This window comes from Diplodia corticola (assembly GCF_001883845.1).
Source record: "Diplodia corticola strain CBS 112549 chromosome Unknown scaffold7, whole genome shotgun sequence".
Lineage (NCBI taxonomy): Eukaryota > Fungi > Ascomycota > Dothideomycetes > Botryosphaeriales > Botryosphaeriaceae > Diplodia > Diplodia corticola.
Window position 1 is genome coordinate 530,270 of NW_017971486.1, and position 24,656 is coordinate 554,925.

The 24,656-nt window shown below is 58.3% G+C and overlaps 3 protein-coding genes across 3 annotated transcripts; 2 read left to right on the forward strand and 1 right to left on the reverse strand.

Moving 5' to 3' along the window:
- Nucleotides 1–211: 211 nt before the first annotated feature.
- BKCO1_7000171 (ca2+-modulated nonselective cation channel polycystin protein) lies at nt 212–17,637 on the forward strand (the record flags this gene model as incomplete). The annotated part of the gene is made up of 3 exons (XM_020278620.1): nt 212–277; nt 340–7,363; nt 7,421–17,637. The coding sequence occupies 3 exons, from the start codon at nt 212–214 to the stop codon at nt 17,635–17,637; spliced, it is 17,307 nt and encodes a 5,768-aa protein (XP_020133637.1).
- A 1,306-nt stretch (nt 17,638–18,943) lies between these two features.
- On the reverse strand, nt 18,944–22,502 carry BKCO1_7000172 (phytanoyl-dioxygenase family protein; the record flags this gene model as incomplete). Its single annotated transcript, XM_020278621.1, has 7 exons — nt 18,944–18,991; nt 19,048–20,126; nt 20,175–20,516; nt 21,035–21,363; nt 21,414–21,789; nt 21,840–22,030; nt 22,336–22,502. 7 exons carry the CDS (start codon nt 22,500–22,502, stop codon nt 18,944–18,946), a joined length of 2,532 nt encoding a protein of 843 aa, XP_020133678.1.
- Nucleotides 22,503–23,170: 668 nt separating this feature from the next.
- BKCO1_7000173 (myb dna-binding domain protein) lies at nt 23,171–24,647 on the forward strand (the record flags this gene model as incomplete). Its single annotated transcript, XM_020278622.1, has 3 exons — nt 23,171–23,336; nt 23,422–23,720; nt 23,811–24,647. 3 exons carry the CDS (start codon nt 23,171–23,173, stop codon nt 24,645–24,647), a joined length of 1,302 nt encoding a protein of 433 aa, XP_020133679.1.
- Nucleotides 24,648–24,656: the final 9 nt, after the last annotated feature.

Consider the following 24,656-nt stretch of genomic DNA (forward strand, 5'->3'; position numbering starts at 1 on the left):
TCAGTGCCTAGTGGTCTGTCCATTTCTGGGCTCTCTCTCGGAACTGGCCTCCCTTCAGTACCTGGTGCCCCATCTGGGTTTAGCCTACCATCAGGCGTCATTCCAAGCGGTGCCTTCACACTGACCCAGACCTCCGGTTCGATACCGTTTATCACCAACATTGTGACAACTCTTCCAGGTGGCACTCAAGGTCTTACGGGAGTCCTTGTCAATGTGCCGACGAATCTACCCTCTGCGTCTGGTGCCCCCTCGGTGTCTGGTATCCCGTCCGGTCCTGGTTTGCCTTCTGGTTCTGGTCTGCCTTCCGGCGTCTTCAGCGGTGCTTTCACGCTCACGCAGAATTCCGGCTCAGCCCCGTTCATCACCAACATCGTAACGACTCCTCCAGGTGGCACTTCAGGTCTCACAGGGGTGCTCGTCAATCTACCTGCGACCGATCTGCTTTCTGCGCCTGGTGCCCCCTCGTTACCTGGTATCCCGTCCAGTCCTAGTTTGCCTTCTGGTTCTGGTTTGCCTTCCGGCGTCTTCAGCGGTGCTTTCACACTCACCCAGAATTCCGGCTCAGCCCCGTTCATTACTAACATTGTGACGACTCCTCCAGGCGGAACTTCAGGTCTTACAGGAGTGCTCGTAAATCTACCCGCAACTGATCTGCTTTCTGCGCCTGGCGTTCTCTCCGGCCCCGGTCTCCCGCCTGGTTCTCAACTGCCGTCCGGCGTTGTTAGTGGTGCTTTTACACTCACCCAGAACTCCGGCTCAGTTCCATTTATGACCAATATTGTGACGACTCCTCCAGGCGGCTCCTCAGGTCTCACGGGGGTGCTCGTGAACGTACCCGCGACAGATCTACTTTCTGCGCCTGGCGCTCCCTCCGGCCCCGGTCTCCCGCCCGGTTCTCAACTACCGTCTGGAGTTGTTAGTGGTGCTTTTACACTCACCCAGAACTCCGGCTCACTTCCATTTATCACCAACATTGTGACGACTCCTCTAGGCAGTGTTTCGGGTCTTACGGGGGTGCTCGTCAATTTACCTGCGACAGATCTGCTTTCGGCGCCTGGAGTCCCCTCAGGCCCCGGTGTTCCGGCCGGCTCTGGCCTCCCTCCTGCCTCGGGTGTTCCAGTCGGCTCTGGTCTCCCTACAGGCCCCGGTGCTCCGGCCGGCTCTGGCCTCCCTACAGGTCCAGGTTTGCCGGCTGGCTCTGGCCTTCCTTCTGGTCCGGGTGTTCCGTCCGACTCTGGCCTCGCTTCAGGTCCCGGTGTGCCGGCTGTCTCTGGCCTTCCTTCGGGTTCAGGTGTTCCGGCTGGCTCTGGCCTTCCTTCAGGTTCCGGTGTTCCAGCCGGCTCTGGCTTCCCTTCAGGTCCGGGTGCTCCGGCCGGCTCTGGCCTTCCTTCGGGTTCAGGTGTTCCGGCTGGCTCTGGCCTTCCTTCAGGTCCGGGGGTTCCGGCCGGCTCTGGCCTACCTACAGGCCCCGGTGGTCTTCCCCTGGGCCCCGGTTTCCCGTCTGATTCCAACCTGCCATCTGGCGTTATCAGCGGTGCGTTCACCCTCACTCAAAATGCCGGTTCGCTGCCTTTCGTCACGAATATCGTCACGACTCCTCCTGGTGGGACCCAGGGCCTTACCGGAGTCCTCGTTAATGTGCCCGCAACCAATCTACTCTCTGCACCTGGCGTCCCATCAGGGCCCGGTATCCCGTCTGGTGTCCCGTCCGGCTCTGGCATCCCTACAGGCCCCGGTGGCCTCCCTCTGGGCCCCGGTTTCCCGTCTGATTCCAACCTGCCATCTGGCGTTATCAGCGGTGCGTTCACCCTCACTCAAAGCGCTGGTTCGCTACCATTCGTTACGAATATCGTTACGACGCCTCCTGGTGGTACCCAGGGCTTTACAGGAGTCCTCGTCAATGTGCCTGTGACCAATTTACTCTCTGCAGCTGGCGCCCCATCAGGGTCCGGCATCCCGTCCGGCATCCCGTCCGGCATCCCGTCTGGTTTCCCGTCCGGTTCTGGCCTTCCTCTGGGCCCCGGCGGCTTCCCTCTAGGCCCCGGTTTCCCGTCTGATTCTAATTTGCCGTCGGGTGTCGTTAGTGGTGCCTTCACACTCACCCAATCCTCGGGTTCGCTTCCGTTCATCACCAATATCATCACGACACCTGCAGGTGGTACTCAAGGTTTCACGGGAGTGCTCGTTAATGTACCTGCCACTAATCTACTATTGCCTGGTGCTCCTTCTGGTCCGGGGGCTCTTCCCTCCGGAGCCAGCGGTCTTCCATCCGGACCGGATGGTCTTCCAACTGGTTCGGCAGCTTTCCCGTCTGGCTCAGGTCTTCTTTCTGGTCCGTCGGGTCCAGGTGGTCTTCCTTCTGGTCCAGGTGGTCTGCCTTCGGGTCCAGGTGCATTCCCATCTGGCTCAGAAGGTCTTCCATCCGGCTCAGGCGGTCTTCCGTCTGGTCCTGGGGCTTTCCCTTCTGTTTCAGGTGCTCTCCCGTCTGGCCTTCCATCGGGCCCAGGTGGTCTTCCATCGGGCCCAGGTGGTACTGCAACTGGTCCAGGTGACATTCCGAATGGGTCTTCCGGGCTTCCATCCGGTCTTCCATCTGGTCCAGGCGCCCTCCCAGCTGGCACAGAGGCTCTTCCGCCTGGTGGCGTTCCGTCTGGTCCCGGTGGTCTTCCATCAGGCCCGCAACCAGCTGGTTCATCCGCCTCCTTTCCCAGCGGTGCCCTCTTATTCACACAAACCTCCGGTTCAATCCCGTTCACCAGCACCTTCATAACTACTCCTCCAGGTGCCACACAAGGCATAACGCAAATCCTCGTGAACGTCCCCGATACCAACCTACAATTGCCTGGTGCGCCTTCTGGCCCCGGTGGCCTTCCATCTGGCTCTAGCATCCCGGGTGCTTCCGGCTCCGGCGCTCTTCCATCTGGCAGCGGTGCCTTGCCTGGCCCATCTGGCCCCGGTCAACTTCCACCCGGCAATGGCGTTCCCGGTGCTTCTTCCGGCTCGCCTTCTTTTTCAGGGCCTAGTGGTTTCCCAGCTACCGGACTTGCATCCGCCGTCGCTCCATCAAGCTCGATTTCTTTTTTAGGGCTTAGTGGCCAGTCCGGGCCATTGTCAAATACGGGCGTTACTGGTTTGCCAACTGTCACTACAACTTACCTGGGGTCTGTTCCAATTACTACCACCGCACTCACAAGCTTTATGGGGACAAATGGTTTGCCCACACCTGGTACCGCTATTGTTATCTTCAATCCAGCAACCGCGGCTTCAGGCTTGGTTTTACCTACAATCACTACGACCTATCCCGGCTCTTCCGCGTACACCACTACTGCTTTCACGAGCTTTGTGGGAACTAACGGGCTACCCACATCGGGCTCCGCCGTCGTTGTCTTCAATCCTCCAACCGCAGCTTCAGGCTTAGCTTTGCCGACGATTACTACCACCTATCCCGGCTCGTCCGCGTATACCACCACTGCTTTCACGAACTTTGTGGGAACTAACGGGCTGCCCACATCAGGCTCCGCGGTCGTTATCTTTAACCCTGCAACCGCTGCTCTTGGAAGCGGTGCACCCTTGCCGACGATCACTACCAACTACCCAGGCTCGGTTGCACTTACTACCACGGCAATTACGAATTTCGTGGGTCCCAATGGTCTTGCTACATCTGGTTCTGCGGTCATTGTCTTTAGTCCCGCGCTCGCGATTTCCGGAGGCCTATCCTTGCCTACGATCACCACTAGTTATTCTGGCTCAATCACGCTTACCTCTACGGCAATCACGACCTTCACGGGTGCGAATGGGTTACCCACGTCTGGTTCCGCGGTGATTATTTACGATCCCGCTACAGCGACGTCGGGCGGCATACCCTTGCCTACAATCACTACCACCTACCCGGGCTCAAGTGCATTTACCACGACGGCACTTACAAACTTCGTGGGTGCGAACGGATTGCCCACATCTGGTTCCGCGGTTATTGTTTACGATCCCGCCACGGCAACGTCGGGCGGCGTATCGCTGCCTACAATTACTACCACCTACCCTGGCTCAAGTGCATTTACCACGACGGCAGTTACGAACTTCGTGGGTGCCAACGGGTTGCCCACGTCTGGTACTGCGGTCGTTGTTTATAGCCCGGCAGTCCAAACGTCTGGCAGCGCGGTCTTGCCCACTATCACCACCAACTACCCTGGCTCGACTCCGTACACTACTACGGCAGTTACGAGCCTCGGAAGTGCGAATGGTTTGCCCTCATCTGGGCCTGCGGTCATCGTTGTCAACCCTATCACCGCACTCGCGCCTGGTGGTGGCGCATTATTGCCCACAGTCACCACCGACTACCCCGGCTCAGTCGCGTATACAACTACCGCTGTGACCAACTTCATTGGTTCAAATGGCCTTCCCTCATCTGGATCCGCTGTGATCATTGTTACCCCTCGTACAGCTTTGGCTCTGCCTACGATTACGACTGATTACCTCGGCTTGGTCCCTTACACCACTACAGCTGTGACCAATTTTGTCGGTTCAAACGGCCTTCCCACGTCGGGCACCGCTGTGATCATTGCCACTCCTCGTACCGCCTTGGCTCTGCCTACAATCGTCACCGACTACACCGGCTCAGTTCCTTTTACAACTACGGCTGTGACCACCTTCGTCGGCGCAAACGGCGTTCCCACGTCGGGTACCGTTGTACTCATTGGCCGCCCTCGCACCCTTATGGTAATACCCACAATCATGGCGACTTGGTCCGGCTCCGTTCCGTTCACGACCACGGTGGTCACGAACTTTATTGGTAGCAACGGCGTCCCGACCTCCGGGTCCGCGGCGGTTGTATTTAACCCTGCCACTCCGATCCCTGGTGCTGCGAGCTTGCCGACGATCACCACGACTTATTCAGGAGCTTCGGGCGCTGTACAATATACGACGACAGCGTTGACCCAATTCGTGGGCAACAATGGTCTTCCGACTACCGGTTCTGCTGTGATTGTGCTTAACCCTGCCACTTCGGTTCCTGGTGCTGTAGGCTTACCCACGATCACTACGACCTATCTAGGATCTGTGCCGTACACAACAACGGCTGCGACCCAGTTCACTGACAGGAATGGCCTTCCCACCACGGGAACTGCCGTGGTTGTGTTCAACCCTGCCACATTAGCACCTAGTGCTACAGGCTTGCCGACAATTACGACCAACTATGCAGGATCTGTGCCGTACACGACGACAGCTGTGACTCAATTCATCGGTAGCAACGGGCTCCCAACCACCGGCACCGCCGCAATTGTGTTCAACCCTGCCACTCCAACCGCCGGTGTCACGAGCTTACCGACGATCACGACCAGCTATGCAGGGTCTGTGCCATATACGACGACGGCTGTCACCCAGTTCACAGGTAGCAACGGCCTCCTCACCGCCGGTTCCGCGGTTGTCGTGTTCAACCCCATCATAGGTGCTGCAAGTCTGCCTACCATCACGACTACCTACGCAGGATCTATTCCATATACGACGACGGCCGTCACCCAGTTTACAGGCGGCAACGGACTCCCCACGACCGGTTCCGCGGTTGTCGTGTTCAACCCCATCACAGGTGCTGTAAGTCTGCCAACCATCACAACTACTTACGCAGGATATGTGCTATATACAACAACTGCTGTGACCCAGTTCGTCGGCAGTGGCGGTATTCCGTACTCTGGTTCCGCAGTAGTCGTTTTCAACCCCCTCACGGGTGCTACAGCTCTACCAACTATCACCACGACTTATGCAGGGTCCACGGCGTACACAGCTACGGCCGTGACCCAATTCGTCGCCGGTGATGGCACGTCGTTTTCGGGCAGTGCAGTCATAGTGTTTAACCCGGGCACAAGAGGTGGTGTAATCATCCCGTCCCGCCTGCCTTCCGCCCTGGCTCCTGTAGTCTCGCAGGCCCTTTCAACTATCACAACATCTTCGGGGAGTGCTCTTTACACCACCACCGGCCTTTTTACTTCGACCGACGCGTCAGGAAACGTAGTGGGTGCACCGTCCAGCGCTGTCATTGTTGTTGTTCCCACTTCAGCTGCCGTGCCAGGGGCTCTATCGACCATCACCACAACGTCGGGCAATGTTGCCTACACCACCACTGCTGTCTTTACGCCCACCAACGCTGCAGGATCTCCGGCCGGGGTTCCATCCACCGCGGTCGTTATTGTCGTTCCCAGTTCAGCAGCTGCGCCAGGAGTACTTCCCACCGTTACCACGACTTCGGGCAATGTTGCTTACACCACGACTGGACTCTTTACACCCACGAACGCCGCAGGATCCCCAGCAGGCGCTCCATCCACCGCCGTCATCGTTGTCGTACCCAGTTCAGCAGCTGCGCCCGGAGCGCTTCCCACTATTACCACGACTTCGGGCAACGTTGCATACACCGCTACTGGACTGTTTACACGCACTGACGCGTTTGGCAACCCAGGTGTGCCGATTAGCGGGGTTATCGTTGTCGTTCCGACTGCGAACAGCCTTCCGACAATCACGATGACTTCAGGCAGCGTTGCATATACTACGGCTGGTCTCTTTACGCCCACTAACGCGTTGGGAAGCCCTGGTGCGCCGACTAGTGGGGTCATAATTGTCGTTCCCACGTCTGCCGGTGCACCGAGTTCAGCCCCCATGAACATTCTTCCAACGATCACCACTACCTCGGGCAGCGTGCCCTACACCACAACGGGGCTAGTTACTCTAACTGACGCGCAAGGCAACCCGGGGATGCAAACTAGCGCGGTCATTGTTGTTGTACCCACTTCCGCAGGCGCACCGAGCTCAGCCCCCGTGAGCAACCTGCCAACGATTACCTCGACCTTTGGCAGCATCAGCTCCACAGCCACTGGCCCCGTATTCGCCACGAACTCAGTTGGCTCCGCCACAGGCTTGCCGTTTACCGCGGTCATTGTCTACGTGCCGACTGCGCCCGCGAGCCTTCCAACTGTCACTGCTACAAGCGGCAGCGTTCTCTACACTACAACCTCTGCTGTGACCGTTCCAGGCCTCTTCCCCAGTCCCTTTTCTGTACTCACACAAGTTGTTGTGGTTGTTCCGACATCTGGCCCGGCTAGTCTGCCAACCGTTACCTCTACGAGCGGCAGTGTGCTCTTCACCACGACAACGGCTGTCACTATCCCGCCCGCCGTTCCCGGCGCTCCTTCTGCTGTACTCTCACAAGTTGTTGTGGTTGTTCCGACATCCGGTCTGGCAAGTCTGCCAACCGTGACCTCCACGAGTGGCAGCGTGCTTTTTACTACAACGGTTGGCGCAACTCTCCCAGCGTCCATTCCTGGAAGCCCTCCGTCGGTGTACTCGCAAGTTGTCGTTTTCCAACCGACGTCTGGCCTTGCTAGTTCGCCGACGGTCACTTCCACGAGTGGAAGCGTGCTCTTTACTACAACTGCCGTAGGAAGCTCTGTGGGTCCAAACGGAATTCCTACGCCTTATACACAAGCTGTTGTATTCGTCCCGACCTCCGGGCCTGTCAGCCTACCAACCATCACTTCTACAAGTGGCAGCGTTCCCTTCACTACAACGACCATCGCTGGCAATGTGGGTCCTAATGGGGTTCCTGTATCTTTCACCCAAGTGGTCGTGTTCCAACCGACGTCCGGCCCTGCAAGCTTGCCAACGGTTACCTCCACCAGTGGCAGCGTTCCCTTCACTACAACGGCGATCACTAGCACTGTGGGTCCTAATGGGGTTCCTGTACCATTCACTCAAGTGGTCGTGTTCCAACCGACGTCTGGCCCTGCAAGCTTGCCAACCATCACTTCTACAAGTGGCAGCGTTCCCTTCACTACAACTACCCTTGGAAGCTCTTTGGGCCCTAACGGGATTCCTGTACCTTTCACTCAAGTGGTCGTGTTCCAACCGACGTCTGGTACTGCAAGCTTGCCAACGGTCACCTCCACCAGTGGTAGCATTCCCTTCACCACAACTGCCCTTGGAAGCTCTTTGGGCCCTAACGGGATTCCTACGCCATTCACCCTAATTGTTGTCGTCCAGCCGACTCCCGCTGCACTGCCGACGATCACGTCTACGAGCGGTAGTGTCCTCTTCACTACAACGGTCCTCGGGAGCACTGTCGGCCCTAACGGGATCCCCACGCCTTTCAACCAGGTTGTCGTTGTTCAGCCGACGCCCGCTGCCCTGCCGACGATCACGTCTACGAGCGGCAGTGTTCCCTTCACCACAACTGCCCTTGGAAGCTCTTTGGGCCCTAACGGAATTCCTACGCCATTCACCCAGATTGTTGTCGTCCAGCCGACTCCCGCTGCACCGAGCTCTCCTGCTAGTCTGCCGACGACGACTTCGACGAGTGGTAGCGTTCTTTTCACGACTACGGCCCTTGCAAGTTACACGGGTCCAAATGGCGCTGTAACCCCTTATACTCAAGTTGTTGTCTTCCAGCCGACCTCGGCCGTACCAAGCTTGCCTACGGCCAGCATCCCAACCATCACTTCCACGAGCGGTAGCGTTGCTTTTACTACAACGGCCGTTGGAAGCATTTTGGGCCTTAACGGGTTCCCTACTCCCTTCACTCAGGTCGTCGTTTTCCAGCCGGCGTCTGGTCTTCCAAGCCCTCCTGCGGTCAGCATCCCCACCATTACCTCTACGAGCGGCAGCGTACCATTCACGAGCACCGTTGTTGGCACAGTTTCGCTTCCTGGCGGCGCTCTTGGAATACCATTCACTCAAATCGTAGTTTTCCAGCCGACCTCTGGTATGCCCGCTAGCATCCCTACTGTTACTTCTACCAGCGGCAGCGTGCCATTTACGACCACCATTGTCGGCACCACTAGACTCCCCGGCCTTCCCGGTGCTCCGTTCACTCAGGTTGTGGTATTCCAGCCGACCTCTGGTATGCCCGCTAGCATCCCTACTGTTACTACTACAAGCGGCAGCGTGCCATTTACGACCACTATTATCGGCACCACTGGACTCCCCGGCCTTCCCGGTGCTCTGTTTACTCAGGTTGTGGTATTCCAGCCAACGTCCGGCGCGGGTGCGTCCTCTGGCCCGGCTCCGGCCAGTGTCCCAACGTTTACATACACCAGCGGCAATACGCCTTTCACCAGGACGGTTTCTACGTCTATCGGTGGAACAGTCACCGCCGCAGTCGAAGTCTACGTTCCGGGCCTGGTCATTCCGTCCCGCCTACCTTCCAACCTCGCAGGGCCACTGCCTGCTAGCCTTTCTACCGTTACCTTGACTTCCGGGAGCGTTCCTTACACAACAACGACCCTTGTACCTGCCTCTCAGACTGCGCCTGGATTGACCCAAAGTGCATACAGCCAAGTTGTGGTATTCGTGCCTACTTCTGCGCCTGCGTCTGGACCCCTCCCAACAATCACTCAGCCAGGCACAGGATCTGTCCCTGTCACGGCCACGACTCTTTTCCAGCCCTCTGGAGCACCTGGCTCCCCGCCGCCCTCGCCTTACAGTGCGGTCGTCGTTTACCAGCCAGCTACTGCTTCGCCTTCCAGCAGCCTTCCAACTGTTACTTTACCAGGCACGGCATCTGTCCCTGTGACCGCCACGACTGTCATCCAGCCCTCTGGATTCCCTCCGCCTCCACCTTACAGCGCAATCGTGGTGTACCAACCAACCACTTCGCCTGCCAGCCTCCCGACTGTAACATTGCCGGTTTCTGGGTCTGTTCCGATCACTTCCACCGGTCTGTTTACGCCTCCTGCTGCTTCAGGTGCACCTGCGCCTTCGCCTTACAGTGCGGTCGTGGTTTACCAGCCCATCACTGTCCCGTCCTCCGGCCTTCCGACGGTCACATTGCCAGGCTCTGCATCCGTGCCCATCACCTCAACTGGTCTGATCACGCCGTCTGGCGCTCCTGGCGGACCTCAGCCGTCCCCGTACAGCGCAGTCGTTATCTACCAGCCGGGCACTTCACCTGCCAGCCTTCCAACGGTAACTCTGCCAGGCACTGCGTCAATTGCAACCACATCTACTGGACTGTTTACTCCCACTGCCGCCCCCGGCTCTCCTGCGTCACCACCGTACAGTGCAATCGTGGTCTTCCAACCGGTCTCTTCACTTCCAATTGTGACTTTGCCCGGCACTGCATCGATCCCGATCACGTCAACTGGGCTGTTCACGCCCACTGCCACTGCTCCCGGTGCTCCTGTACCGCCTCCGTACAGTGCGGTCGTGGTTTTCCAACCGGTCTCTTCGCTTCCAATTGTGACTTTGCCCGGCACTGCATCGATCCCGATCACGTCAACTGGGCTGTTCACGCCCACTGCCACTGCCCCCGGTGCTCCTGTACCGCCTCCGTACAGTGCAATCGTGGTCTTCCAGCCGGCCTCTACCTCACCTGCCAGTCTTCCAACCGTGATTTTGCCAGGAACTGCGTCCATTCCGATCACCTCAACCGGACAGTTTACGCCCACAGCCACCGCTCCGGGCGCTTCTGTGCCGCCTCCGTACAGTGCAATTGTGATCTTCCAGCCGGCCAGTGCATCTTCTTTCGGTCCTGTCACCACTATCGTCACGTCAGGCAGCCTTCCAGTTTTCACGACGACTGTAGCCACATCGAACCCAAGCATCAACAACGGCCTGCCATATACTCAGGTGGTTGTCCAGGTTCCTACGCCGTTTGCCCCAATCACCACGACTATCACGTCAGGCAACCTTCCCGCGTTCACGACGACGGTGGTGACGTCAAACCCTGGTATCAACAATGGCCTGCCATTCACGCAGGTGGTTGTTCAGGTGCCCACGCCGGTTGGCCCTGTCACGACGACGCAGACATCTGGAAACGTGGCATTCACGACTACCTTCGTTACGACGAACCCATCTTCCAATGGCGGACTTCCGTACACTGAGGTTTTGATTAACGTACCCACGCCGCTTGGCCCTCTCACTACCACGCAAACATCCGGATACGTGCCTTTTACGACCACTCTGGTTTCCCAGGATCCTGCTGTCAACGGCGGCCTTCCATTCACAGAGGTTTTGGTCAACGTGCCCATTCCATTCGGACCTGTCACTTCTACGCAGACCTCGGGCCTTGCTCCATTCACCACCACCTTCGTCACGCAGAACCCGTCGGTCAATGGCGGTCTTTCATACACGCAGGTTCTTGTAAACGTGCCTTCTCCCTTTGGACCAATTACTTCGACGCAAACCTCTGGTTTGACTCCATTTACTTCTACCTTCGTCACTCGGAATCCAGCGGTGAATGGGGGCCTGCCATACACAGGGGTCTTAGTGAACGTTCCCGCGCCTTTTGGTCCAGTCACAAGCACTCAAACGTCTGGGACCTCAGCCTTTACAGCAACCGTCGTAACTTCGGATCCAGCCATCAATGGCGGGCAGCTATTCACCGAGGTTTTAGTCAATGTTCCTACGCCGTTCATCCTCACAACCACGCAGACCTCAGGCCTCGCGCCCTTTACCTCGACCTTTGTCACCCAGAACCCGGCCATCAACGGTGGGCAACCATACACGGAGGTTTTGGTCAATATTCCGACGCCGTACATTGCCACAACCACGCAGACCTCAGGCCTCGCGCCGTTTACTTCGACCTTCGCCACCCAGAACCCGGCCGTCAACGGTGGGCAACCATACACGGAGGTTTTGGTCAATATTCCGACGTCGTACACTGCCACAACCACACAGACTTCTGGCACCGTGCCATTCACGACCTCTTTTGCTACTTCCAACCCCTCTGTAAATGGCGGACAAGCCTATATCCAAGTTCTTGTCAACGTGCCTATTCCCTTCGGATTCACTGCTACACAAACGTCAGGCTCCGTGGGTTTCACTACGTCGTTCGTCACTTCCAACACTGCGGTCAATGGAGGACTGCCGTTTACCGAAATTCTCGTGAATGTGCCAACACCCTTCGGTTTCACTTCGACGCAAACGTCTGGTGCGGTGGCATTCACCACGTCTTTCGTCACTGCCAACCCTGCCATCAACGGAGGACAGCCTTTTACTGAAGTCCTCGTAAACGTCCCAACCCCGTTCGGCCCAGTGACTACGACCCAAACATCCGGTTTCGTGCCGTTCACCTCGACGGCTGTAACGTCCGATCCCGCAGGCTTACTCAACGGTGGTCGACCCTACACTCGGGTGGTTGTCAACATTCCCACGCCGTTCGGTCCAACTACGACAACACAGACATCGGGTCCGCAAGCGTTTACGTCGACAATCGTTACGTCTGACCCCGCAAGCTCGATCAATGGCGGTAGACCCTACACCCAAGTTGTGGTTAACGTTCCTACACCTGTCGGTCCAACTACAACCACACGAACGTCTGGTCCCTCGCCCTTCACGTCGACGCTTGTTACATCTGATCCTGCAGGCTTGGTCAATGGTGGCCAACCCTACACTCAGATCGTTGTCAACGTTCCCACGCCTTTCGGTTCGGTCACGACAACACAAACGTCCGGCTTCCTACCCTACACGTCGACGATTGTTACGTCAGATCCTGCAGGAATCATCAACGGCGGGCGGCCTTACACGGAGGTATTGGTGAATGTCCCAACTCCGTTCGGCACAATCACCACCACGCAGACTTCAGGCTTCGCGCTCTTCACGTCCACAGTTGTCACTCGGGATCCTGCTGGCAGTGTCAACGGAGGCCAGCCTTACACGGCAGTTCTCGTCAATGTGCCTGTTCCGTTTGGCCCAACCACCGTTACACAGACTTCTGGTTCTTCGGCGTTTACCACAGCCGTTGTCACCCGTGATCCGCTCGGCAGCATCAATGGAGGTCAGCCCTACACTGCGGTCGTCATCAACGTGCCCACTCCGTTTGGCCCCACCACAGTCACACAGACTTCTGGAATCTCGGCGTTCACTACAACCGTCGTCACCTCCGACCCTGCCGGCCTTGTTAATGGCGGGCGGCCGTACACCGAGGTCCTAGTTAATTTGCCAACTCCATTTGGCCCGACAACCGTCACACAAACGTCTGGGCTGTCGGCATTCACGACTAGAGTTGTTACCTCGGATCCATTCGGCATCGTCAACGGTGGCCAGCCATATACCCAAGTTCTCGTTAACGTGCCTACTCCGTTCGGCCCCACCACTGTGACGCAGACTTCTGGAGTCTCGGCGTTTACAACAACCTTGGTCACCTCGGACCCTGCTGGTGTCGTTAACGGCGGTCAGCCTTATACCGAGGTTCTTGTGAACGTGCCAACGCCGTTCGGACCTGTCACTACGCTTCAAACCTCGGGCAGTATCGCTTTCACATCTACGACGCTGACGTCGGACCCTGCAATCAACGGGGGTCAGCCGTTCAGCGAGGTCATCATCAACGTCCCCGGCCCGACACAGTTTGGTCCTGTCACGACTACAATCACGGCAGGCTCCACAAGCTATGTTACCACGGGCCTAGCATCCGACCCGAACCTCAACAACGGCGTTCCATTCACGCAAGTCATCGTCTACGTCCCTACTCGCGGCGCACTCATCACAGGAGGAGGCATGACCAGGCTTGCCCCTATTCAGACTCAGGTCGTCACTACTACGCAGTACTCTGGCTCTGTGGCGTTCACGACAACCATTGCAACTTCCGTTGCAGGAACTCCGATTGAACAAGTCCTCGTCAACCTTCCCAGCACTGCACCGGCTGGTCAGGTCTTCACAGTCACACAGACGGCCGGGTCTTTGGCCTTCACAACAACGGTTCCAACGATTGTCAACGGCAGCCCGGCTACTGCAGTCGTGATCAACCTTCCCACCACTGCGCCGGCTGGTCAGGTCTTCACAATTACACAGACGGCTGGGTCTTCGGCGTTTACAACAACGGTGCCGACGGTGGTCAACGGCAGCCCGGCTACTGCAGTCGTTGTCAACATTCCCACCCTTGGCGCTAGCCGTGTCTATACAACTACACGGACTTCTGGATCCTCTGCATTCACTACAAGCCGAACTACGACTTGGACCGATGGCAACACGGTCACGCAAGTTTTGGTGAACGTGCCGACACAAGCGATCATCAACGGAAACCCGCCCACCGCACTCGCTGGCAACGTTCCCACATCCGCCGGCCAAATACTTACCATTACACAGACGTCCGGGCCATCGGCATACACGTCGACGGTACCGACGGTAATCAACGGCAGCCCGGCTACTGCAGTCGTTGTCAACATTCCCACCCTTGGCGCTAACCGTGTCTATACAAGCACACGGACTTCTGGATCCTCTGCATTCACTACAAGCCGAACTACGACTTGGACCGACGGCAACACGGTCACACAAGTTTTGGTGAACGTGCCGACGCAAGCGTTCTCGACGTTTACGCAGACTTCGGGTGACGCAGCCTACACGACCATCCTCTACACCGACCCTCCTGGCAGTGCAGGGCTAGGCACTTTCGTGGTAGTCAACGTGCCAACGCGGACGTACACTACGTATGTTCAGACTGGCGGAGCGGTTGCGTATACCAGCACGCTTTACACGAATCCTCCGGGCAGCTTGGACGCCGGCACTTATGTTGTCGTGAACGTGCCAACGCATGCCTCGTACCCGGGATATACCCAGACCTCCGGGGGTGTTGGCTACACCAGCACCCTCTACACGGATCCCCCTGGTAATGCAGGGCCGGGTACTTACGTGGTGGTCAACGTGCCCACTCTCCGCGCATCATCCAGCAGATCGGCTGGCGCTTGCTTGCCCACGGCCGCCGACCCCAGCACGCCGAACTGTTTCGATTCACTTCCGGACGAATGTACACCCTCGTCTTCGACCAGCATCTTCTCCAACATTATCGGACTCATCGACCACAGTGCGTGCCAGACTGCTCTCGGAAGCTTTGGTGCCGTGGACGCTGCCGCGTGCTTCGTCTCGAATGCAGTGTCGTCGGTTTTGGGCAACAACAACGATTTCGTATCGTGTTTGTACAACCACTTGCCGACGTGCGACAACTGCTCTCCTCAGTTCCCGCCGGCTTGCTCGGCTCTCCAAGGCATTTCAGGTAGCAGCCTGGCGGGAAGCGCTGCGCTGGCAGCGTGCAAGGCGGCAGTCGGTGTGTCGAACACTGGAACCTCGGTCTCATGCTTCGTGTCGGATCTGCTCACCAAAGGCGGTGACTCGGTCCATGATTGTTTGCAAAACGAGGTGGCCGTCTGCGACACGGCGGGTGAAACGCCAACAGCCATTGTCACGGCGACGTCGACGACGGTTTGCGGGACTGCGACGGCGACGACTTGCGTCACGGCTCTGCCGAGTGCTTGCAACTTCGGCACGTCGACGGACCTCATCAGCAGTGTCATCTCTGCGGCAGACATAGCCTTGTGCAAGAGTTCTTTGGGGGTTCTTGGATCCACAGTTGCACCGACTTGCTTCTTGAGCAACCTGTTGAGCTCCTTCTCCGCCCAGGATTTCCGGGCCTGCCTTTGGGGCAACCTTGGAACTTGCCGTGGCTGCTCGAACTCGCTGCCCGCCGCCTGCACTAGTCTCAGCGGGTCCGGCATTCCCGACGTCCTCTCACTGGCAGCCTGTCAGGCAGCGCTTGGCACGAACGGGCTGTTGAGCTCCGTGAGCTGTTTCGCGAACAACTTGTTGAGCGGCAACAGTCTCTTGTCATGTATCCAAGGCAGCGGTCTCGTCTGCTCTGGAACTTCGGGTCTGAACACGCGCTACCAAACAAGCGGTGCGTCTGCATACACAAGCACCGTCACCTCCTTCACCACCATCCCTGGCTTTCTCGGCATTGGAGGGACCACGTCGGCCGTGTCGACCTACGTCCTCGTCAACCGACCTACTGGCAGTCTTATTTCTAACCCCTTCTCCGACCTTGCCCTCCCCGTCTCTGACCTTGCCGCCAATCGTCCGCGGTACACGCAAACGTCGGGTGCCGTCGGATATACGACCACATTGTACACGGATCCTCCTGGCACTCTCGGTGCTGGCACCTATGTCGTGGTCAACGTCCCATCCGTCACCTACGCCACCGTCTCTGTGACTTCGGGCTCCTCGGCTTTCACAACCACCATCTACACGGATCCTCCAGGCGCCGGCCAGGGTCCGGGCACTTACGTCGTCGTGCACGTGCCGACCCAAGCATACTCGACCTTGACACAAACTTCGGGTAACACCGCCTACACCAGCACCCTCTACACCGACCCCCCCGGCAACGCGGGGCCCGGCACTTATGTCGTCGTCAACGTTCCGGCCTACCCGACAATCACGAACTATGGTGGCTCAGTTGCCTACACCTCGACTCTGTACACGGATCCGTCGGGCACGCTTCCCCCGGCCACCTACGTCGTCGTGAACCTCCCAGGCTATCCCACCATCACTGTCACGAGCGGCAACGTTGCACGCACCACGACGATTGCAACCGATCCGGCCGGCACTCTGCCCAGCGGAACCTACGCTGTCGTTGTGGTTCCCTCGGCGGCGCTGACCATTACGAGAACATCGGGCAGTGTGTCCCTCACAACAGTGCAACCCACCACTGTCGGTGGCACAAGCAGCAACGTGGCAGTCGTTGTCAAGCCTACCAATGCTCCCTTCAAAATCTCCGTGACGGATTTCAGCAGCAACTTCTACGGCTACCTGAACTTGCAAAGCTCTGTCTACAGTGGGACGACTTCGGCCCACGGTTGCGGTCTCACACAGTCCTACCCGGACGCCTCGCTCTTCTACATTGAACCCTCCACCCAGAAGCTCACTTGCCAGAGCGGCGCTGGCTCGTCTATCCCGCTCGGCTCCTGCCAACGCTCAGGGTCTTCGGACGCGCCCTTCCTCTTCGATACTTCGACCGCCACCGGCAACGTCGACATCGACACAACCTTCTGGGATGATCAGACCCTGCACGTCACCAACACTGACAACGGCCAATACCTGGCAGCCCTCTGTTCCAACGTCCTTTACCTTGTGGGCAGCATTCCGTCAGGCTGTCACCAAGTCGTGCTCACGCCGTGCTACAACTCGGTCAGCTTCACAACCCGCACGGTCACGAGCGGCACCGGCGTGATAACGACACGTACCTACGCACCCGCCGGAACATCCATCACCGGCACCGGCACCGTCGACGTCGTGGTCCCAGCCTCGTGCTCGGCGTCGCCAGGCCTGCAGTTTGTCAACCGGCCGAACCCGGCTTCGGGCGGCTCAACCACCACTGATCCATACTATTCCAGCTTCAACCCGGACGTGTACAACAATCCGCAAGCCTCGCCGTACAGCGTCATCAACTTCTCGGGCTACACGGACGAGATCAACATTGGTATCGATACCTCCCAGTCCTCAAATGCGAACATATATGGCTTCACAAACAAGAACATCGCGCACACGGCCTTCATCTACCGAGGCTACTTCCTGCCCAACACGACTGGCTCGTACACTTTCACCGTGGCGAATCCAGACGACGTCGGCTATCTATGGGTGGGCCAGCATGCCGTAACGGCATGGACCGCGGCCAACGCCGACGCCAGGGCGGGCCTAAATTCTTCACCAGGCAGCTACACCGTATCCTTGACCGCGGGCACCTACGTGCCGTTCCGCATGATCTTTGCCGACGGCACCGGCGCTCTCAGCTGGCAGCTGAAGACGACGGAGCCCGATGGACGCGTGTATACAGACACGTGGGGCATGTTCCGCCCGCCGTCGTGCGGTCCCGACACTTGGGCGTCGACGTCATCATAAGAGTGATGAGGGAGCGAAGCTGTACACAACAACACACACACACGCGACTGGCGTTTCTCTCCTTTGCTCTCTCCATCACTCGCTCTATCCGACTCTATGAAGAGGACCGCTTCGATGCCGGTCACCTCATGCGGTTCTGTACTATTTTCCTATGTTCCTGGTTTTTCGCTTTCTCCGCATAATACAGACTTGTATCGTGTCGTCCGCACATGTCCTGGTTTTCTTTTTATGTAATAATCACGGTTGAGGACTATCGTCGCACTTGAATGTACTTTGTTTCCCCCATGTATCGAATAGCAATGACAACAAAAGTGTCCTTTTCTTATAAAAGCCCTCCATGTGCCTCGATCGGTCTGTTCGTCCTGTGTTGCATGCGCCTGATTGAAATGAAGTCGGCTGGCAAGGGCTTTGGATTTTTCAGGCAAAACAGACGATGCAGAGCTGACGGCGAATTGATTGCTCCCCAAAGTGTAAGTTGTTTGTAGGAGCTTAACGCAGTGATGGTAGGGAATCCGTGCCCGATGTCGCTCTGAATAAATTTTCATTCAACCGGGAGCCAGCGGATTGTTTGCGGAGAGGATAGATCAGAACTTGACATCGAGCTTGCATTGACTTTGACTACATTGACGAACTCTTGACGATTCCATCGGCCAGTGAACTTGGCCGTCATTGGCCGCCATGCGGCCCTGAGAGGAATGAAACGCGCAATGGATACGCTCAGCGAGCAGACGGATCAAACCATCTTCTTCGGGTTTGCCTCGAGCAAGGCCAGGATACCATCAACGAAATAGTACTCAAGTGCTCAAAATGTAGCAATTCTGTCATACCCAGCATTCTCCCAAATCGGAGATCCCAAGCCGCCCCCACCCCCCTCCACGGCTTCGGCACCGACGTCGCCTTCTCCGTCACCCTCCCTTCCAACACCCATCCTCGACGACCACCGGGCTGGGGGGTTGTTATGAGAGTGTTTGTTATGCGGTGGACTCTTTTTCACACTGCGCCGAAGCTCCGCGGTTTTGGGGGGATACCTGAGAGGGCGCCCCGATAGTCTAACAAATTGTGCAGCACTTTCCCCCCATTGGTGTGATGTTTGTCCGGAGCTGTTGTCTCGGGGGGGGGATCCAGAAGGCGGGCTAGACCCAAACTGGAAATACTTCCAATCGCGCACCCCCACCTGCCTTGGCGCTGACCCGGCCCGACCTGCCGCCAATGGCTGGCTTGCGGGGCCTTTCAGGTGCCTCCGATTCTGTCGCACGTAATACACGGCCGAGGCTGGGTCTCGAGTGGACCAGATGGATGCGACTGGTCAGAAGAACAGAAATGCGTGCTGGACTTTCAGCGCCGAGGAACAGGTCTGAAGTGGAAAAGGTCAGAAAAGCACCATCTGCGCAACAGAGCATGAAGCCTTACCCATTCCGTCCACGACACGTTCCTGCGCCTTTGCGGGCTCTCTTGCCTGACCTCCCACACCTTCTTCAAAAGGTCCGTCATGGCTTGATGCTGGAAGCCCGTTGCTTTCTTGATCTCGCCGATGCACAGCTGCACGTAGTGGTACTGATGCGGCGAGCTGGTCTCGGCGCCCGCCAGGAACAGCGGGAAGAGGAGCCGCTTGTAGAAGGGCGAGTCCATGGCCATCTTCGCAGCCACATCCAGGATTGCCGCCACCGATTCTCTGATGACGGGCTCGTCGGCTGGATACGACGCCAACGGCTCGGGGAAGCGCAGCACGCGGAGGATGCTGGCATGGCGGTACGCGTCTGCGAGCAGCTTCCACTCGGGCGCTGGCGTGGGGAAGCTGGCTCGATCCGGATCCCAGCTTCGGAGGTAAGCTTCGGAAGCGTCCAGGACCGGCCGGAAGTCCTCCATCGACACGGTCCCGTTGACGTGCTCTTTGCCGACGGTGAGGACCTTGCCGATCTCGAAGAATATCTCGGCGGGACAGCCGACCAGGGTTTCCAGGCTCCCGCCGCGGGCATCGAGGATGCATCTGCGCACTTCGTCGGAATAGGCCATCTTCTCGGGCCCGCTGAAGCCTCGCAGGGCGTCCAACCAGGCGAGGCAGGAGATGGTGAACATCTTGAACGGTGACCGCGATTCGGCGGGGCGCTCGACGATGCGCCGGCAGAGGAAGGTCACGCCGGTGATGTGGGCTCCGTGGGTGGATATGCCCGACTCGCACACGTCCTGGAGCACCAGCAGCAACACCATGACGAGGGCGACTTCTTCTTCCCTTTCTGACAATCCCGATATCTCTTCCTTCAGGAGCAGCCCGCTGAGAGACTGGATGGCCGACAGTTTGTGTTGAAGTGCGGCCGTGCTGTTTGCTTTGGTCGTGTCTACGCCTGACGATTCGAGATGATAGGCCGTCAGTCCAAGCAAGGCATGTAGGGTGCCCGTGTGCTGGTACGAGAGAGGGAGCACATATGCGCGAAACGGGTTGAGTGTTCCCGTCGTGGCGATTGCCAGCTTGTCGCACAGCACCGTGTCGACTGCGAGAGGTTAGCTGGGCCCGATGCCCCTGGACAGCTGTGACGTACAGTGAACCAGCAGCCTCTGCGCATGGCTGGTGCTTAGGACGTCGTCGACGAGGCTCGCGCGCTCAAAGGGCGTCTCACTTTTGGGCGACAGGGACGATTCGGGGGTGATGAGCGGACAGTCGGGCAAGTCCCCCAGTGTCACGGAGCCCAAGCGGTCTTGTATGCTCAAGTGCTGCGCGCTCTCTTTCCTGTTCTGGCTGGGTGTCTGCTGGGTCAACAAGTCGGGTTGGGCACGAGGCCCACTAGCCGTGCTGGGCAAAGCTCCTCCCCCGTACTCCAAGAACTGAAACCGGGGTGGATAGCCCTCGCAGTGCAGGCCTTTGAGGGTACATCGCTTGCAGACTGGTCTCGTCCGATCACATTTACGGCATTTCTTCCGACATGTTCCACAGGCAGGGTCTATTGAGATTCAGGCAGAGGATCTTTTGGGCTTACGGACCGTACTGACCTAGACGAGTAGCAGTCAATCTTTTGGACATGATTTCCCGACGTCGAAATGGATGGGAATAGATGAGGTGTGCGAGACTCTACTTTTTATAGACTGCGCAACGCCGGGTTGGACTTGGACACAGGGTCTGGAGATGAGCGGCGATGGCAGACAGGCAGGACGTAGCTTTTAGCGCGGTGAGAGATGCGGGGCTTATTCTGGCACAAGCTGCGGCGCCAGGTTGCGCCAACGATCGGCGAAACCGGAGCGTGTCCTCGGCGAAATTGAGGAGCAATGTCGGCCTCCACCGGGCGTCTATTTCATGGCTGGTATTCAATGCACTTGTGTGGTATTTTGCACGTCTTGGTCGAAACGACGCTTGGCACAGCGACGAGTGGGATTGCGGCCACTCAATAGTCTTTGGGCCGCTCACCTTCCTTCAGCTCCGGCCTCAAGGCATATATAGGATCCATCTGCTCAACCCACCCGCCTGCAGGTTCACTCATGGAATAGCCCATGAAGTCCTGCACAGACCGGTCGTACCTCCTCGCCGCTTCCTGAGAAACAGCCAGGAACTGATTCTCTTCTTGACGAAGGTAGCCTCGAACAGAGAAGGTTGAAAACACGAGCCGCTTCTCGTCTTTTGTCGTGTTGTTTCCGCCGCCGTGGAAAGCCGAGGCGAGCATGATGAAAGCGTCCCCTTTCTCCATGTCCGCAAAGATGCATTGGTCGACCCGTGGCGGCGTTTTGCGGTCGTTGCCCCTGGAAGCGGGTCAAACCTTGGTCACAATCACCATGGTGCAATGGCTTACCACAAGTGGCTGCGTGGAATGAAGGCCGTCCCTCCGTTCTCTTTCGTGACTCTGGATCCGGCAACAAACATGCCGACGGCAGATTCTCGATGCTTGTCCCTCTCATCGTCCCATGCGTCGACTTCGTCGTGCATGTTGTGGCTGATGTAGTCGTCTCTGTGCAAAGGTTGCGCCGTCGCTCCAGGCCCGATGCGCATGGCAACGCAGGAGTGCACCTGTGGCTTCGACACTGACTCCTTCCTCTCATCTCCCCACCAGAACCAGCTTCGAGTGGTGAGAAAGTGACGGATTACCTGCTGATACAGCGGGTTCATCAACTGCGTCTTCACGTATGTCGGGCTTCTCATGATGAGCGCAGAGGCTCGCTGTGTCTCCTCTGAATTTGATGAGCCAAGTCATGCACGTGCAAAATCATGGAGGGCGTACTGGGGAAGAAATTGCCATCCCACTCAACGTCGTTGTCGAGGGTTTCGCGCACTTCATCGTACGCCTTGTCGACGTCCTCGGTTGGAATCAGTCCCTTGATGAACACCCCCCCGTCGCGTTTCAACAGGTACAGAACATGGTCCAGTGGAGTCGTGGCAGGGACCTTTTGGACCTCTGGGCCGTACTCTTTGCTGGCAGGATGCATCAGTGAAGCAGTCTTCCGGCTTTGATTTTGGAGGGGTTCAGAGCCAAAGGGTTACAAAGATATCTTCGTGGAGCGTTGACTAAGAGCGAGGGCTCTCGGAAAGCTCTAGGCCCAGAAGGGAACAAGAACGAGCAGGGCTGGCTAGAGCGGAAAAGGCATGAGCATCCAGTGAGGCTGTGCTGGCTTTGCCGGAGACCCGCACCCCGCGTCGCATTGAGCAATCTTCCGAGCTTTAGCCCCGGCACAACCTGGAGAGGCTCAAGTTGCGGCTGGGAAAATACAGATACTGACCACGGTTCCACGACAGCGCCTTTCTCCCACCCAATTCCAACATTTTCCAAATCGGTAATAGTGCGCACTATCAGCTGCGGCAAACCGAGAGTGAAAGAAGATTTGAAGGTGGAGTGGTTGTGATGACAGACATGACGCAGTGAAAGCGAGAAGGACGTAGAAGTCATTGTTCTTTGCTCGCGAGGGAACCTTGGCGACTGTTTTCGGCGGAAAAGGCAGGAACGGAATCATGTTGTGTGTGACCACCACGGCCACAGCCTGACACATGCTGCCCGTTGAGATGGGCACGGCGTCAAGTTGGCTCTGCAACGTGTCGGGTGAGGGGTCCAGACTCGGAACTCCCCTGGGCTGTCTCCCGGCACCGTGGAAGCCTCGTGTTCAGTTGTTTTTCTCCGGGAATCGACAACGTGGGAATGCATGCTGTGCGACGTCTGAGCTGCAGCTATCAGGCGATTGATCGCGTGGTAGCAGGGATGGGGTGACACGCTGGGAGCGCTTCCTGCCACGCCGCTCACGTGGCGTCCTTGCTGCTGAACCATCCTGAACCCACCCAGCCCGGCAATCCCGAGCTGCGAGTCTCTCTGTCTCAGGGCCCACCGGAAAACCTCCGAGCCCTTGGACACAAACACGCCGTCCTTGCTCGCCGCCGTGCCCGTTGACCCGCTCCAGATCGCGCCGGACTCGTCCCCAACCCCAGCCGCAAGCCCCGAGCTCCGCATCCGCCAATCACCCGCCGCTCGCAACCGCTCTTCCCAGTGCTTGTTCAGACGACCTGCCAACCCTCTACCGCCCACCCTGGCCCTTTATATCTCCACCGACCCCGTCCACCTGCCCAATGAAGTCCTTCCGCCACAAGATCCGCCACATCTTCTCGCCCGCCAAAATGCCCACTCCCCACCTGCGCTGCGCCTACAAGGTCGTCGACGACTGCGTCATCTACGCCGACGTCTATCTCCCGCCCACCGCCTCGCCGCCCACAGACAAGACGCAATGCCCCGTCGGTACGTCCGGGATTCCCGACACCTACCTCCTTCCTAATGCGGAAGATGAAAAAGGCCCGAATACGCTAACCTACCTACCCCACAGTCCTCGCCATCCACGGCGGCGCCTTCATACTCGGCCATTCGGACATGGTCAACAAGGACCAGATCCAAGACTGCCTCGACCGTGGCTGGATCACCCTCTCGCTCGAGCACCGCCTCTGTCCGCAAGTCGACATCCTCGAGGGCCCCATTACCGACTGCCGTGACGCCCTTGCCTGGGTGTACAACGGCGGCCTCGATGCTGAGCTGGCCCGCAATCCTTCGACGGCTGCTTTTGCCGTCGACAAAGACCGCGTCGTCGCCTTTGGCACCTCGTCCGGCGGTGCCATAGCTCTTGCCCTGGTGAGACACAGCTTTGATTAATTCTCTCTACTTCCTTTCTGCTGCTGGCCCCCCAATCGGTCCTCACACTGACCCGGCCTTTCCCCGCAGGGCTACTCCGTCCCCCGCCCACCCCTCGCCATCCTCGACTTCTACGGCGCGACGCACTTCACGCACCCCTTCTGGTCGACGCCGCTGCGCACGGCCAAGCTCCCGCCCAACACGGACCCGGACTACATCAACCAAGTCTACGACGAATCGCCCGTGCCCATCCGCGGCGGCGTCTCGCTCGAAGGCCAAGCACCCGCCCCAGCAGCATCCGCTCTAACAACAACAACAACAACCCCAACAACCCCCGCCACGCCATCATCCTCCTCCTCCATCGCCTCCACCGGCTCCACCACCACCACCTCCTCCTCCACCAACAGCACCTCTCCCCCTCCTCCATCATCATCCACCACCAACGGCACCACCAACGGCACCACCACCCCCTCCTCCACCAAAAAAGAACCCCAAACCCCCACCCAAACCCAGACCCTCCCCCCCCGCCCCTCCTTCGCCCTCACCCACATCGCCCGCGGCACCCTCCTCCGCGTCTGCTACCCCTTCGGCCCGCTGTCCGCCATCGACGCCGCCGCCAACATCACCCCTGCCTTCCCGCCCACCTGCGTCGTGCACGGCACCGCCGACGAGTCGGTCCCCATCGAGCTGTCGCGCGAGCTGTACGGGCGGTTGCTCGAGGCGGGCGTGCGGGGTTGCGAGTGGATCGAGGTGCGGGGGGAGGGGCACACGTTTGCGGGGGGGATGGAGAAGGGGTCCGAGACGTGGGGGAGGCAGAGGGGGGGGTTTGATTGGTTGGAGGGGAGGATGGGTGGTGGGGGTGTTGTTGGAGGTGGTGGTGGGGGTGGGAGTGGTGCTGTGGGGGTGGGGGGGAGGGGAAGGAGGTGATTTGGTATG